Source organism: Mesocricetus auratus, unplaced genomic scaffold (assembly GCF_017639785.1).
Source record: "Mesocricetus auratus isolate SY011 unplaced genomic scaffold, BCM_Maur_2.0 Super-Scaffold_100007, whole genome shotgun sequence".
NCBI lineage: Eukaryota > Metazoa > Chordata > Mammalia > Rodentia > Cricetidae > Mesocricetus > Mesocricetus auratus.
Window position 1 is genome coordinate 81,427,095 of NW_024429191.1, and position 17,084 is coordinate 81,444,178.

Consider the following 17,084-nt stretch of genomic DNA (forward strand, 5'->3'; position numbering starts at 1 on the left):
TACAACACGGAAAGCAGCCGGCATCCGTGCAATGTCCACATGGATGGACGGTGACAATCCACACGGAAAGCAGCCAGCATCCGTGCAATGTCCGCATGGATGGATGGCGACAGTTGGACAGGTAAGTCTGACCCACAGTGGGTCTTCAGAATGAGGCACCGTTTCTAGAATACCCACAGAAAAACACTGTAAACTAAACAAATTAAATGGAACAACTGTATCATTTCTATTATTTCCCCCATAAGAGTAAATATTTTGAAGTTTTTCATGAAACTTAAGGTGTTTTTTTTTTTAAAGAAGTTAAAATTAGTATTACTCAGGTGAATTTGAAAACTCGTTTCAGAACTACTGCGGTAAGTGTCTCGTCAGCTGTGTGCTTCCTCAGGAGCACCAGCCTTGGGTCAGAAACTCACCCATCTGCTCCACAATCTCCGGAGGGAACACCCGAGAAGCAAATGCTCGTCGGAAAATGTCTGAAAACTCCTTATCCAGACCGCCGATTCCCATTTTCTCAAAGTTCCAGTCAGGATTGATGATGGACTGGCGGTTTTCCTTGGTTTTAGCCTTGCCTGTGTCAAACAAATACAGATTTGTGAGGAAAACAGTGTGGTTAAGTACAAAAAGGACAGATGTCCCCTGACCTCCTAAGTGAACTGACATAGCTGTTCCATAAAGGCAGTCAGCACGCACTTAGCGGTTTTTCCAGTGAGAAGGGTAGGACTGGCTTACCCAGTTTGTCTGTTCTCCGTTCACAGTCAGTAATAAACTTCCCAAACTAACTAAACTTATGCTAGTCTAGTCTACCTGTAGTCAGTCCGCGGAATTCCGTTTCATTAACCTTTAACCCAACCAAAGTAACTTAGCAGATGAAAGGAAACACCATGCATGTATTTGAAGCAAACTCCACTAGCTTCAGAGATGCAGCTGACTTGGCAAGCACTGGTTCACAGCCCCTGGTAAGTGTATATATACAAGATCTATGTATTTACCCGGGGAACGGTATGATGGTAAATAGCCCCTCAGCCCAGGATGTGTGGAATGAGTTTGATGTCTTGTCACATGAACACAAAAGTCTAAAAACATTCTAAAGGCTTTAATGACTGCAGAAGTTATACTTACAAATTCTCTCATAAAGATAAAAATTATTTAATTTAGATGTCAGAGTGCCACCTAAGGTAACTCAAGAGAACTACACCTTTTTCAGACACAAAGAACAGGGTACCCAGGCACACTCTAAACAAAAGGGGAGATAAAAACTTTATGAAGTTGAGGAAGAAACTATGACATTAAAAAATTTGCAGATATCAATTTTCTGGTTAGTTTTGCAGACTTAGGATTTCCTTTAAGAAGGAAATTAAAAAAAAAAACCATTTTCTTATGCTCTACTGCCCTCTTGTGGTCAGATTCACTGCAATGCCAAATTACTGCAATTGCATTTTCCAACTGAAATCACATCTCATAAGTTACTTGAAAACACCCATACTGTCCAAAAGTTAAAGAATTGCCTAAGAATAAGATATTTTAACAAAAATTATACAAAAGGAAAATACAAGTAAATCATATCATAAACATCCTGTGTCCGTAATAGGATATTACAATACATCCTTCAGGATATATGTGGGTGTTAAAATCATATTGTAGAGATATATTTAAGATCCTTGAAACATGCTAAGCAAAAAAAGTAAATTAAGGGTTACTTATGTAGCTCAGTGAATTAAGGCGCTTGTAACCAGACAACCTGTGTTTGATCCCCTTCCCTCGCATGGTGAACGGAAAGAACGGACTCTCCAAAGTTTTTCCTCTGGCAGCCACACAGGTAACACGTCACATGTGCCCAGACACATGTGCCCCCACACAACAACTACAAAAGGTAAATTATAGAATCAAATTTAGAATGTGAGTTGAGTCTTAGTGAATGCTTTTCCGTAGGCATGGCGGCATGGGCCGTCAGTCCCAACACGCGGAGCACACAGAGCAGGTCTACACCTTCAAGGCATGTCTGGGCTGGTAAGACGGCTCAGCAGTTACTATCACACACTGCTCCTGCGGAGGGCCTGAGCACGGTTCTCAGCACTCATGTTCATAACCATCTCATAGCACTGCTCCTGCAGAGGGCCTGAGCACGGTTCTCAGCACTCACGTTCATAACCATCTCATAGCACTGCTCCTGCGGAGGGCCTGAGCACGGTTCTCAGCACTCATGTTCATAACCATCTCATAGCCATCTGCAGCTCCAGCTCAAGGGGATCCAATGCTGTCTTTCTGGCCTCCTTACACTGCGTTCAGGGCACAGATCACACACAATGGGAAAGAGAGTCTTTCTCAAAAAAGGTAAAAGACAAACAGCAATCGAGACTGGCCAATTACTGATAAAAAAAAAAAAACCAATAACCCACATTCAAACAAAGTCAAGTAGCTTTGGACACAACTGTGCAGCCAATGAAAAACTTCTCTGTTCTATTGGGACAGACATGAACATAATTATGTCAACCATAAATTCCAGTTAGCACATCATTATGCAAATGAGTTGCTATTCTTAGAGATTAAACTACATCATTTTAACATATCAAAGTAAGGCAAGTAAACAAAAACCAAATATGCTGGGAGGAGTTTAGACACACTCATCACTCCATCACTATGGAACAGGGATGGTGTTTCATTTAACATGAAAATTAGCTGAGGGGCTGGCAGTCACAAAAGACCATGAAATTCTGAGGAGGTGTCAGAGACGGGAAGACTCCCACAGAACAACTCTGTATAGTGTCGGGATAATCCTGAATGAGACTCTGGAACAGAGAGAGGCCATAATGGAAAACCTGGTGAAATCCGAGGAAAGGCAGCACCTTGGGTGGTAGCAAGGAATCCATGTGAACGAGTCAGCTTTGGTAAAGGTACTGTATGATGCTCACGCCAGGGGAACTGGGAAAGGCCACAGGGCTCCTTTGAGCACTTTTACAAATCTTTGTGAGCCTAGAATTATCTCGGAGGCGGTAGAACCTTGTGTCAGCACATCTGATAGTATGTATCTGACTCTGGGATAAGTCTTCTGGGAGGGGTCCCTCTTCTTTCCCACAAGTCATATGTATTATCAGAGACATCTTAGCTTTATCTGTAGTTTTCTAAAACTGTAAGTCTTACCAATAAGATTGAGTGAAGAATTTTCTGCTTTTTCAAATGCAACTTGACTGTTTCCAACAACCAGTCCTACTTCAATCTGCACAGAAAGATGGGAATTAGTGGGCTATCGATACCTCAGAGCAAGGCTAGGTACGAGGGGGGCAGGAGTCTCTCTGTGCAAAGCAAACCTTGCAGCCGGCCATCTCAGGACTTACATTTGCTTTTCTCGTGGCTACCTTCTATAATTCCTTCGTGCAATGTCTACATCTTTGCAGTTAGGTTCTCCTTGATTTATAACAAATCTCTGTAGTCAATTAAAATTAGAAGTACAAATTATGGGAGCTGGAGAGATGGCTCAGTGGTTAAGATCACTGGCTGATCTTCCAGAGGTCCTGAATTCAGTTCCCAGCACCCACATGATGGCTCACAGCCACCTATAGCTGGGTCTGGTGCCCTCTACAGGCATTCAGGTGTACATGCAGGCAGAGCATTCATATAAAATTAGAAAAAAAGTACAAATTACAAGTGGATCTGTGGTTAGCTGTGTTTCATTTCTATTTCAGTAGCAGTGATAGCTATAGCCGACAGTGAGGCCTTAGCACAGTGGTTCTCAACCTGGGGTCACATATCAGATATTTGCATTATGATTCATAACAGTAGCAAAATTGCAGTTGTGAAGTAACACCGAAATAATGTTAGGGTTGGGGGTTGGTACACATAGGGAACTGCATGAAGGGGACAGCACTGGAAGGTTGAGAGCCACTGAGCCACTAGCTCAGAGGGAAAAATACACAATATGAAAAGCTTCCGGAAACACATCAGCCTGCACAAGTCACATTGGAAAGATCACCTAGTAAAGACCAGGGACACAGCTTACCTTCTGCCTTTTACCTGACGCAGGCTCTCCCTTCAGGATGCTAGGGTCCATGGCTTCAATGTCCTTCACCAGTAATCCAAAGAGCTTGTCATTGAAGCTGAAGACAAGCTGGGGAGAGAAGAAGTAATGGGAGCAAAGTTACCTCATGCCACGGTGGGCTTCTTGCCACATCACCAAGGTTTTCTTTTGAATACCCCTCTGGGTTTCTGCTCCTCTGTCACATCACTCACAGACCCAAAGACAGGAAAGGGAAACTCGTGCGCGTTAGTATGACAGGAGGTGACACAGTCAGCACTCAAACACTTTGGGAAACTACTAGTAAGAGAGCTGAGATCTAGTCGGGCAGTGGTGCACACCTCCCAACACTGATCTCCATGAGTTCAAGGCCATCCCGGTCTATAGAGCCAGGGCTACATGGAGAAATCCTGTCTCAAAACAACAACAACAAAACAGGCAAGCGTTGATCCAGAAGCAGGTTAAGCACCAGGGTTGCACCAGGGTTGAGGCCTAGTAAATGAGATTTCCAGGTCAAGTTTAGGACTGTAATTCTAAAAGTCAGCCCTTCCTATAAATAATACAAAACGCTTGCCACACAAGTGTGGACAGCTTTGAAGGTTTAATTATTCATTAGCCAAGTACCTGTAGAGTGCCTTCTAGAAGGCAGGCCTCTTAGGTATTTTCTTTCACGGTGTTATTGACATCTACATGTTATTGTGTTTTAAATTATTATAAATATCAAAGAATGGTACCTTAACATACCAAAGCTAAAATCAAAGGTTAAAATTCATAATCTGAATAAAATTATACTCAAAACATGTAGGAATCCAGAAGGATCATAGCACAGCCAAAAACAAGACAAACAAAAAATCACAACTATGAACAGCAGGCAACAGCTAGGCAGCTGAGTGGCAACTAGGAGCCTTCTAGACCACCTAACACAAACAGCAGCGACTTGAGCACGGCATCGGTTGGGTTTCTTCTCTCGGTTAGCATTGCTTTTTCCTGTTAACTAGAAAGTTCTGCAGCAGCAGGAAGTGTGTCTACTCTGTCCCCTGCTGACCTGCCGTGCCAAAAATAGTGCCTGGGTCATTCTTTATGCTATTAAACATTTCATTTATTTCGCTCTTACGGATGTCACTGGCTATGCATCTACGGGCCAGGATTCATCTCCTCTGAACCTAAAATTTCTCATTTGGGAAGATGTCAGACAAGAAATCCAAGGTTCATTCTAATTCTAATGTTTTCTACTTTTAGGGTTTTTTGTTTATTTGCTTTTTTTTCCAATAGGGTCTCACTATGTAGCTCTGGCTATTTTGTAATTCACTATGTAGACCAGGCTGGCCTTGAACTCAGAGATCCTCCTGACTTTGCTTCCAGAGTGCTGGGATAAGAGTGTGTCACTATGCCCAGTTCATTATAATACTTTCATTAAACATATATTTTGTTCCTGTACATCAGTAATTCAGGTTCTGCCTACAAAAGTTTGATACCATAATATATGAATATTTTAGACTGCTATCCTTCCATACTTAACAGGGAAAACATGAAATAAAAGTAGCACTCCGTTCACCACAATGGCTCTTGCCTTTTTTCCTCTTCTGCCACCCCCCGCCCCAGCTGTCTCCTGAGACAGAGACCTCAGGGCAGTATAAGTACATCAGTAGCCATGGCAGTACTGGTAGCCAGCAATCCCCGACACTTTGCTCCCAGGATCCTGCTATTTACTTTGGAGGACCCAAAGAGCAGTGTTTATATGGAATGTACCTACTGAGATTGACCATATTAGAGATTAGAAAAAAAAAAACCCAACAAGTATGTGTTTAAAATAAAATCACTGTCTACAACAACAAAAACTGCAAGGGTAAAAACTGGTGCTGTCCCATTTTTGCAAATCCTTTCCTGTCTGGCTTACTGGAGACGGCTGGGTGCTTCTGCTGCTTTGGCAGTCGGGCGTGCTGTGCTGACATATAAGAAGCAGTCGCTGCAGAACTGCACCAAGCTCACACAGCAGAGCAACAGAAAGATGGCAAACCACCACAGTGCATTGTGAAAGTCATTTTGACCTTGTAGATCCTCTGAAAAGGACTGGCCTACGCAGCTCTCCCAACAACGTTTGAGGATTGTTGCTGTGGAGCTGAGATACGAGAAAGGACTACAGAATAACTGGGAAGGCAGGCGTGGTGGCTCAGGTCTGTTAGCTCAGCACTTGGGTGGTTGAAGGTGTTGGGTTGGGTTTAGGGTCAGCCTGGGCTACATAGGAAGAACCCTGCTTTCAACACAAAAATCACAAATAAGAGATATCTAACAGTAAGGGCAAAAGATCTACAATTATTTATCGTATAAACAATGTATGAATTCACACTTTCTATTTTTTCGAGACAGGGTCTCAGAGAACTTGCTGGTCTCAAACTTGCTGTGTAGCTGAGGGTGACCTTAAACTCCTGACCCTCCTGATTCCACTGTCCAAGTGCTGGGATTACAGACATGCACCATCAAGCCTGGCTGTAGGTGGTGCTAAGGCTAATGATAGAACCCAGGGCTTTGTGCATGCTGGGAAGCACTCTACCAACCAAGCATACTTTATGGTTAAAAGAATGCTTTTCCTAGTATCATCTGATACTAAATGAAACACTGGCAAACCTTTTCAGTGAAGGACTAAGCTTCAGGGTCTCTATAATGAACTTGATAATATATGTACATAGCTTTCCTAGAAATTCTGGGAAGTCCAACCCCACCAGAAGTTCAGATGTACTGTGTGTACATGTCCGTGTGTGTGTGTGTGTGTGTGTGTGTGTGCATCATGTCCGTGTGTATATGTCCATGTGTGTATGTGCGTGCATGTCTGTGTGTGTGCAGGCACACGCACGTGTGTGTGTGCGTGTGCATGCATGCCTGTGTGTGGGTATGTGCATATCCATGTGTATGGGTGTGCATGCGTGTGTGTGTGGGTGTGCACGCATTTGTGTGTAGAGGCCAGAGGTCAGCTTCAAGTATTGTTCCTCCATTGCTCTCCATCTTGTTTTTTCCACCTTATTTTTGAGCCGGAGTCTCTCACATGGAGCTCACTGATCTGCCTAGACCAGCTGGCCATGGGCCTCCAGTGATGCTCTGTCTCTCCCTCCTGAGGGTGGGAATACAAACAAGTACTTTCAGCCCATCACTCCCAGCGTTTTGCCTGGGTGCTAGAGGTCAAAGTCAGGTCTTCAGGTTTGCTTAGCAGGCCGTTTACTGACTGAGCGATCTCCCAAGCCCCAAGTGCTGCTCTTCTACAGAAACATACTAGTGACACAGGAAGACATCCCAGAAACAAATCCCATGTCCCACAATAAGAAAAGAAAAAAAAGAATTCAATTATATCTCTATTGTGTTCCCAAATTTGCAGGAAGAACAGCTGTTGTGACTGCATATGACATCTTAACATAATCTAAAAGACTTTTAGAATGTATATATATGTGCCTGTGTTCTACGTGCAGATACCCTCAGATGACAGAAGACAGACAGCACTGGATCTGAAGCTGGAGTCACGGGCAGTGGTAAGTTGTCTGAAATGGGTGCTGGGAACTGAACTTGGATTCTGCAGAGGCGCAGCCAGTGCTCTGAGCTGCTATGCCATCTCCATGGCCTCCTAAAGCTGTGTGAAGGCTTTTCTGAACAGACTCATATCAGTGAACTCACTCCTCTGCTTGCATGGAACTTTTCCTCTTAGTTCTTCCAAAGCAGAATTCTGGGCATTGGCGGGCATTTGGATGGCTAGAAAGTGTCTACCTGCTGTCCCACTGAGAAGGCCTGGTTGTTGAACTGCTGGATAAATTCTGCTGCCATCTTGTCGGTGTCATATGGGTTGGAGTCAATGTTCTTTTTCTGCAGAAAGTCAATCTCGATGGTCATGGTGCCAATGCACTGCTTGGCTTTGTCAAATGAATACAAGGCGACTAGGAGGAAAAGGAGCATTCTTTGAGAACCAAAGGAACACCAAAAACTTAGGTTTCCAGTTACAAAGAGTTCAACGTAAGGGAATATAACAGCACTTGACCAGCAGCGAGCTTCACGTGGGCTTCCCTGGAGGAGCACACAAGCACAGACTTAAAATCAATAGGCAGAGATTTCCTTACCTGAGTTAAGAAGAAAATATTAAACGACACTCCATCACCTTTGACCCCTCATCCCTCCATGACAAAGAAAAACACATCACATCCCTCTTCACAGTCCCTGCACCTCCCTCCTCCTCATTTAACAGAGGACAAAGCGACAGTATGGGTGGCCTCCGTGGAGTTGGCGCAGCATGGGGCTACCAAAGATGATTTTGTTTGATCTAAGAACATGCTGCCATGAGAGAGTGGGGTGATTCCTTGCCCTAAGAAAGTAAGAAAGAGGCAGTGGGGGGAAAAATGGGGGTGGGTGGGTGGCGGTCTTAAGAAAGGAATGTTTCCCAGGGGTTATATCCTGTAGTTCTAACTTACACTTCTTTGTAACACTGCAAGTGTGTTCACTGAGCACCCACTGTGTCTGGGAATGCCTACAATCCACAAGGCAAGCATATATAAAGCTCTGAGTAAGAAAATCTTGACTTCAAATTAGGAGTTTTAAACTGACTTTCAAGCTATAATGTTATGGACTTAAATATTAAAGCACTACATATAATTTTATATTATACAGTAATTACTCAGCCCCAAATGCTTAACTGTACGACATAAAGTTTACATATAATTTAGGTAAAAACAGGTATTAAAGGAAAATTTCTCAATGATACATAATTGCAAAGAAGCATTTTCAGAGGAAAAAAACTGGTTTTTAAATCAGCTTGTGCATATTTATATGTGCCAGTTTCTAAACAAACTTTTCTTTTCTTTTTTTTTTTTTTGAAACAGGGTTTCTCTGTGTAACACCCCTAGCTATCCTGGAATTAGCTCTATAGATCAGACTGGCCTCAAACTCACAGAGATCCACCTGACTCTGCCTCCCAAGTGCTGGGATTAAAGGCATGCGCCACATCCCAGCCCTAAACAAACTTCTAAAGCAAAAGATATTACACTACAGCATCTGATATTGGGAGCACTAGGAAAAACAGAAAAGCTACCCAGGAAAGTCCAAAGAAACTTTTGCATTTGACTTTCCCCAACAGGGCAACTTGCTCATGCCCAGTGAATAAGAGCCTAGCCCTGCTCTTCAGTGGGGCTAATGTACGTGAACTTCCTGTGTGTTTCCTGAAGGTCAGTTCTGGAGTGTATTGATGGCCCCTAGGAACACAGTGGAAGTGCTTTTAAGCAGTTGCCTGAGTTTACTTGGCTGTGCCCCTCTACAATACACCTGCCTGTGTCCCCAGGCCCTGGAGCTGTGCACACCATAGGTTAGTCATGCTCATTCTCTAATCTGTTTATGATAGTTATGCTTAGTAGAGTAATTATACAATGTAATTAGTTAGAATATGAAAATTTGACATTCTACTGTGAGAACCAAAGTTAGGTTTTAAGTTTTAATTACTATGCCATAGAGATCCATGAAACAAAAATGCCTCTGATCTTCAAGCCCCTTGCCCAAAGACAGATAGTTCCTGAAATGCTGGAGGCTGCTGTTTATGGGAGATAATAAGCCTCATGTTTTCACCGCCCTAAACAAGTTTGTTTGACCCATCTGCACTGGATGTGCTTGATCACATGTGGGTGGGAGGTTCATGGGCAGGAAATGTGTCAGGATATAAGCTTGCCCCTAAATGGACTGGATGGGAAATGCAATGAAATGTGGGTTTTCCTTCTTTTTTCAATTTTTAAAAAGTATTTTTAATTTATGTGCATTGGTGTTTTCCCTGCAAAGATGTCTGTGTGAGGGTGTCAGGTCCCCTGGAATTGGGGCTATGGAACTGGAGCTACAGACATTTGTGAGCTGCCACATGGGTGCTGGGAACTGAACCGAGGTCTATCAAGAAGAACAGCTGAGTCATCTCTCCAGTCCTGGTGGTCCTTCTTAAGCTCCTGCCACACTTGATTCCGGGCCATTTCCCAGGAACCTGGGTATGGACCTGGCCAGAGTCTATCCACCTGGCCAGTATTTAATAAAAGTTTGCTTCAAATTTGGCTTGAAACTGTGGTGGGATTAACATTTTCTGGAGATTCAGACTATCCACCCGAATTCTAAAGCTGGACCTTCACTCTGGAACTCTGGGATTGAGGGGCTGCTTCAGGAGGTTTGTGCCTTGAGACGTTCCGAGGCTGCATGGTTGCCTTCTGTTCGTGGATTATCGGAGTGAACTTCCATGCTGAGAAACACAGCAAGCATCTATGGAGGCCTCCTGTTGAGTCATAGTCTGGTTCTGTTTTGTGGGATCCCTATCTAGTATGTGGAGGAGTTTCAACAGGACCCCAATGTTCTCCCATCCAGGGCATATAGAGACATCACCTGCCCATCTGGTTCTGGTAGGAAATTTTGATTTCCGGGGAAAGTTTTGTTTGTCTTGTTAGAAAATTCTGTCTATTTCTTAGGAAAGTTGTGCATGCTTGTTTTGATGGAAAGTTTTGTGTCTCTGTGTTCTCTGGCATATCTGTAAGTTTTGTTGTATTGCCTGTCTTGTTAGAAAGTTCTGTCTGTCTGTCTCTCGTGAGAATTGTGTCTCCCTGCTTGGTTGTAAAGTTTTGTCTGTGTTTTCTGGTGTGTTTGCATGGAGCTGAGACAGAAATGGGTCAGATATTTTTGCTGTCTCTGCTGCTGATCGCAGCCAGTTACCACCGCTGCCATGGTGCATTTATGGCGGGGGCAAAGAATTTACCTCTGAGCTCTCTGGTCACTGGACTTGGGTTAGTAGGAGTTCATATGTCTTTTGGGTGTGGATAATAGTAAAATTGTTTTATTCTGTTCTATTTTATTGGAAAGCTGGCTCTAGAGTTAGATTATGACTCTCCCATCACTAGAACCACGCATATCTGGAAGTTTCCTCTATGTCCTGTGTCAGTCTGAGCCACCTGACACAGTGACAGAGGAAAAAGCAAAGCAGATAGCCAAAAAATTAGACTTATTAAAAATATGGGGAAAAAAGGCAAAACTAGTAATACCATGCATGGGTAATTTTAAAGGAACCAATCTATGCTTGGCTAATTTTCAAGAAACCATGTGGCATGATTCCATTTTGTGATATAAGCGACACATGGATTGCCACTACCTTTGGGCAGCCATGTGTCTGGCAGCCATCTTTGCTAGGGTTTTAGTAGATGGATGTCATGTGATTTCATCACCATCCTGACTAAAGGTAACTGGTGGAGTGGGCCTACCAGGGAGGCAACAACAGGTCTCCGAGATACTTTGAATTAGGATAGATTTTTGTATAATAATACCTGTCCTGTCCTGAAAACAAGGTTTATGAAAGATAGGATTTAAAAACAATGCTTGTTTAATAAGGCATCAAAGCTGCATGCTTTTATATACAATGGTTTTATATCTAATGGTTTTAAAGACAGGAAGGGGGCATGGGGAAGAGCTGGGGTTTGCAAATGTGTGGCAGGGTTCAGTTCCTAAGGCCAGTCCAGTTGCAATGGTGGACGTTAGCAGTTTCAGAAATGTTGGTGCCAAGAGACAGTCATCAGAAGCATCAGCAACAGTGAAACAGAGCAGGCGAGGGTCTAGAAGACAAGTTATGCAGACTCTGCCGAGGACGGGGCCAAAGGAGTGATCCAAGCCTCTCGAGGAAACCAAAAGATAACGAACTTTGGATTGTTTGCACTGTTGGAGCTTGGTTTTGCCTTATGCAGATTGTGGTTATGTCCTGTTTCTTCCTCTTAAAATAAAAGAAAGGGTAATTTATCTTTGATATTGCAGGAACACACAGTTGAGAGATTTTTAAATTTCTTTAAAAGGAAGTTAGAATTTTACAGAAAATTTTAAAACTGGCATTTTTTTAAAGAACAGCTTTTAAGATACCTAAATTTATAAGGCTATGGGCCATTTTAAGTTTATAAAATGTTTTATATTATTAATATTTGAAGTTAAAATAAATAAAAGGTTAAAAATTAAGGCCACAGCTATGAGCACCAAATACTAAACACTAGAAATTGGGACGTTCCTACCTTATGATGTGTAGCGGGCCTTACTGGGAGGAGGGGACGAGAAGAGTTTTGCTAGAAGCTCCTTGTCACAAGCAGTCAACAGACCCCCATGGGGGAAGGGTGCCACAAAGATGCAGCAACACAATGACCTGAGCAGCCTGGCAAGAACTTGAGGCAGCTTCTCAGCCTATGCGTCTCATCTCTTTGGGGGTTGAAAGACCTTTTAATGGGGGTGGCCTAGGCCTAGGCCCACCTGCTGGATGCTTGCATTGAGATTGGTAAGTGGCAAAACTGCAGTTGTGAAATAGCAGTGGGAATGATTTTGTGACTGGGGGCCACCGCAACATGGGGAACTGAACTGAAAGGTTTAAGCACTGACCACTGGCTCAGAGAATGTCTCTCCTTACCTAAGGTCTACTCATGATTAAGAATGTATGTCTAGCCTCCTTGTCTTTGCTAACTTGGTTAATCTTAAGCAATTTTGGTAAACTGAGTCATATAAGACACTGTTATATGCTGTCATGGTGTACTGTAAAGGGATCAGGAAATTTCCCAGTCTTTCTGTGGACTATGTTTATGAATTAAAAGATTTATTTTGAGACTACAGCAGCTTCAATTCAGAATTTTTTTTTTTTTTTTTTGGTTTTACAAGACAGGGTTTCTCTGTATTGTTTTCGAGGCTGTCGGTCCAGCCCGGCCTCGAACTCACAGAGATCCGCCTGCCTCTGCCTCCCAAGTGCTGGGATTAAGGGCGTGCACCACCATCGCCCGGCCAGAAATTGTTTTTTTAAGGCTCAAACTTAACAGAGATAAAGCTATAAAATCCTTTCCCCAAGATCAGGCATTTAGACAAAAGCCCCCATTCCCTCTAAGGTTTGAAGAAAGTTCTTGCTTGCTGAAACATAAATCATTCTTAACTCTGGCAAAAGGAACTTATGGCCCTTTTATTAACACATGGCTGTGGTGTCTATTAACTTGTCAAGGGCAATGTTAGCCTGTAGGCTCCCCCAGTCCCTGCTCACAAACCCTACCCCAGCAAGTCCTAGTCTTAGGAGAGCTAATTAAGTTACTGTAAAATTTTAAAGATAATTAAGAAAAATCAGACTACATTTGGCACCCAGCATGGGGCATGACCACATGGGAGAAGTCATGCCAGTCAACATCACCACAGTCTCTGCCTGGGCTTCTCTGCAAGCACTCTCAACAGCCGGCTGTTGCCCACAGGGACTCTGGAAAGTGGGCTGAACAACTTCCCAGAGCTGGGGCAGTAAATGTGGCTCCACAGGAAATGAAAAGATATGGATTCCTTCAAAACGAATAAAGACAAGATCTGAATGGAAGAGACTTCCTAAGGATCTTGGCTGCAGGCATGAGGGAGGAAGTCAGAAAAGACTACGGGACAGGTGATGTGTACGCTGATCCCTTTACATGGGAACACCTTTGAGACTAGATGAGACATGATAAATCTTGTTAGCTACAGAGTCCTCATAACAGTTTGGTTATACAGTCCAAATGGACTTATAAAGTTGACAGATGTCTCTTACCTGCTCAAACATAAAACAAATCATTTTTTAGCTGACTTGTGCACACTGCACACATTCCATACTTGTGCTAATACAGATATGTATGTTATCTTTAAAAGTTTGTATGCTTTCAGAACAAAAGGACTGGACACAAATAAAGACAAGACAAGTAGCCCAAATGACCCACCCTTTCAGGATGCCTCAGTTACTTACACTTTCCTCCAAAATCTGCATCCAGAATAACTTCAAAGCTGCTAGCTGAGATGGTCCAACCTCCAGCCAAGACTTTAGATAAGCTCTACACTTTTCCATCACACAGAGATTAAATAAAAAATAATAATAATACAGCTAGTTCTCCCAGAACGTGACCATTATCCCAATTTTCTAGGGGTCCCCTAGAGATGCCATCACCCCCAAACAACAGGAAACAGCCAAGAGAACAGAATACCCACATTCCCAAGAGGTGGGATGGGTGGTTTTTAGTGATTTGGTGGATGTTCGTCACTGTTTAGAGAGGTTGGTTGCAAGTTGTTATTGGTCATGATCATGGAGGAAACTAAATAAAGGAGGTTAATTCAGGGATCTTTTTCAAAAAAGGGGGGATATTAGGAAGGGGCAGATTATTGAACTACTTTAAAAATAAAAATGATAGAATAAAAAGGTAGATCATTGAATTTACTTTTAAACTAAAAAAACAACTACTAGTCTCAAATATTCCACATTAGTATGAATTTCTGTATACTGATACAAGCCTAAGGTTATTTTTGTTATAATGTATATATGCTTCTACTCTTGTTTAAGGTATTGTACCTAAACAGCTCATTTAAAAATGTAATGTATAAATAAGAAATACAGGTAAGTAGTTATTCATCTATAATAATCAAAGTTGTAGTCATGTAGTCATGTTAGATATGTTTTCAACCCTAGGCTTGTTTAGCTCAGATATATTTAATAGACAGTGGTCCTCAAATCTGATGATTGTTTAATGGGAAAAGCTTACTATGACAGACAGAGACTCCTAGATTCGAGCAGTGACCCTGAGGTCTCCAGAGAAGATGACGAGGCATCATTATGTCTCTACCATCATGATGTCTCCACCAGGATTGTGCCTACACTAACCATTGGGAAAGACTACCCCAATGCAGCACCTGCCGCTATGACCTGGCTCAAACTACGGACAAGCAGGACACTAAAGAGTTGATTGCCACACTTTGCCTGAACAAAGTAAGATCAGTTTCTCTCAGGCTCCTCCTCCATGGAAAAGCCTTCTCACCTTCTGGATGTGGCAGCTGAAAACTAATGCTCTGCTTCCAATGCCATGGAGCCCACAGGAGCCTGGGATGGCTACCTAGGTAATAGACTCGTCTCTGCTATTTCAATTGATACATAGACCATTTGGATTACACTTCATGCTACAATTTACCCTTCTCAGATCTCTGATTGTATTGATGGCTAGGCTAACTATAGCCTTGTCAGCAGGCAATCAGGTTCTTCCCAAGGCTGAAGCCACCTAGTTAGTTTATTTCATATGTAAAAACAAAGCCTTGCCTTTTCTAGAAATACTAGGTCTCCCGTGGAGAAAAGGCAGACAGGTTTGCCTTGCTAACAGGCTTCACATTAAAAGATAAACAGGTTTCAGATGTCATTTTCCAGTAAAGGAACATGATTTGTGATGACTGTTCTCAGTAATAACTACTTGTGTCTCTGGTAAATAATTAGATGGAAAGAAAAAATATTAAAGTCTATGGAAGTACGGGGGGGGGGGGGTCTAAGGTATATGAAGGTTTGAAGCTGTAAAAGCTGAAATAAGTTTTGAGAGTCCCAGAAAGTGATTAAGATGTTTAACTGAAAGCTGTAAAGATATAAGTAAATGATTTAAGTATGTGAAAATGGGAAGTTTTTCAGATTTCTTTCCACTTCTATGCTGTTGTTACACTAAGATTTCAAAAGTTTAGAGTTGTTCCATTGGTCAATGAAGTTATGATAAGCTGGTAGAACAGTGACTACTTACTGTTTAGTCACAAGCTCAAGATTTTAAATTTCCTTTGGCTGTCTTCTAAATATAGACTTAAAGATGCTTTGCATCCAGCCAAAGACATCTCCTTCTAATCTATATCTGGCTCTCTGGACAGAGGAAAAAATGTTCATTTTTTTAAACCCAAATCTATAGCTTTACTAGGGCTTAAAGGCAGAAGTCTACTCGAGCTGTTTTACAGACACCTGTTACCTGCTTTTTCTGCAATGTGCATTTCAGTGCAGATTGGTAATGCTAATAAATCTAAGACTTTTATGTCTTTTTTGTAAGCTCAAAAATTTCATGTAAGCTTCGGAGAATCGAGGGAGTCATAAGACTTGGACCTACCTCTCACAGGCCAAAAGGACTCCAGATAAGTACAGGTAAGTTTCCTCACCTGTCTATTCCCGAGGATGATGTTTCTGTCTCTCCTGGTCTTAGGACTCCCTCTTTCCCCAGTTACTAGAACTATTTACTAGAACTATGGGCCTGAAAGTTCCAAATGTAAGATTTTCCTTTAAGTTCCTAAATTTTATCTTCTGTCCACAGTCTGCATCTGTCTCAGCAGATTTCCACTTGGCTGACAGACACATTCGAGCATCAGCTGCTGACTACAACCAGCTCCAAAGGACTTCAAGCCTTGGATTTGCTGAAATCTGATATGGACCAGTCCAGCCTATGTGAATGCTCCCTGCCTTTTTAGGTGGGTCAGCGAACCAGATGCTTCTGCCTGAATCCCCTCCCAGCCTTTGACTAGCACTCCAGCCCTCCTGGACCCTGACAACAACATCCTAGTCTCAGCAGGAAGTAGTTACAGAAGAAAGTATATCTCCCCTTGTCCCCAAACAGACTCGAATGTTAAATCAAAAGGAAACTTCCTAGTATGAGGGACAAAATAGCTGCATATAGTGCCTATTGGTGTACCAAGAAAGGTTAAAACCAAATAGATCCAGATCTATCAACAGGTAGATTCATTAGCTTAAATAGTTCTGTAGTATGCAGAGGGTACTCAACCTGCTCTATGGAAAACAAAGAGAAAATTGTTGTTTCTATATAAACTACTCAGGAATCATTAGAAATAATCTGGCTGTACTAAAAATAATTGCAAAAAAGATAGTAACTCTGATGTCAGCCATCACAGGACCTTTTTGGCCCCCCCTTCTGCTTCTGCTAAATGCTGTTGGCTCATGGATGCCTTAATTAAACAATAATTCCTGTCTGGGTACCATTACGCTGATGGTCATTAGATCTCAATATAAACAGGTACCCACCACAGAGTCAAGGATTTGACTCAGGGTACAACTGGGGGGGGGGGGGAGATGTGAGAGCCAAAGTTAGATTTTAAGTTTTAATTACTATGCCATAGAGATCCATGAAACAAAAATGCCTCTGATCTTCAAGCCTCTTGCCCAAGGACAGATAGTTCCTGAAATGCTGGAAATTGTTTAGGGGGGGATAACAAGCCACATGTTTTCACTCCCCTAAATGAGTTTGTATGGCCCATTTCACTGGATGTGCTTGAT

The 17,084-nt window shown here is 42.4% G+C and overlaps 1 protein-coding gene across 1 annotated transcript in view; it reads right to left on the minus strand.

Moving 5' to 3' along the window:
- Nsf (N-ethylmaleimide sensitive factor, vesicle fusing ATPase) overlaps positions 1–17,084 on the minus strand; it is a 134,959-nt gene that overhangs the window by 81,588 nt on the left and 36,287 nt on the right. The window contains exons 5-8 of the mRNA XM_005070056.3: positions 7,760–7,926; positions 3,995–4,102; positions 3,139–3,214; positions 414–569 (exon numbers count right to left, since the gene is read on the minus strand). Of these exons, the coding sequence (XP_005070113.1) occupies positions 414–569; positions 3,139–3,214; positions 3,995–4,102; positions 7,760–7,926 (507 nt within the window). The remainder of the gene's footprint in view (positions 1–413; positions 570–3,138; positions 3,215–3,994; positions 4,103–7,759; positions 7,927–17,084) is intronic.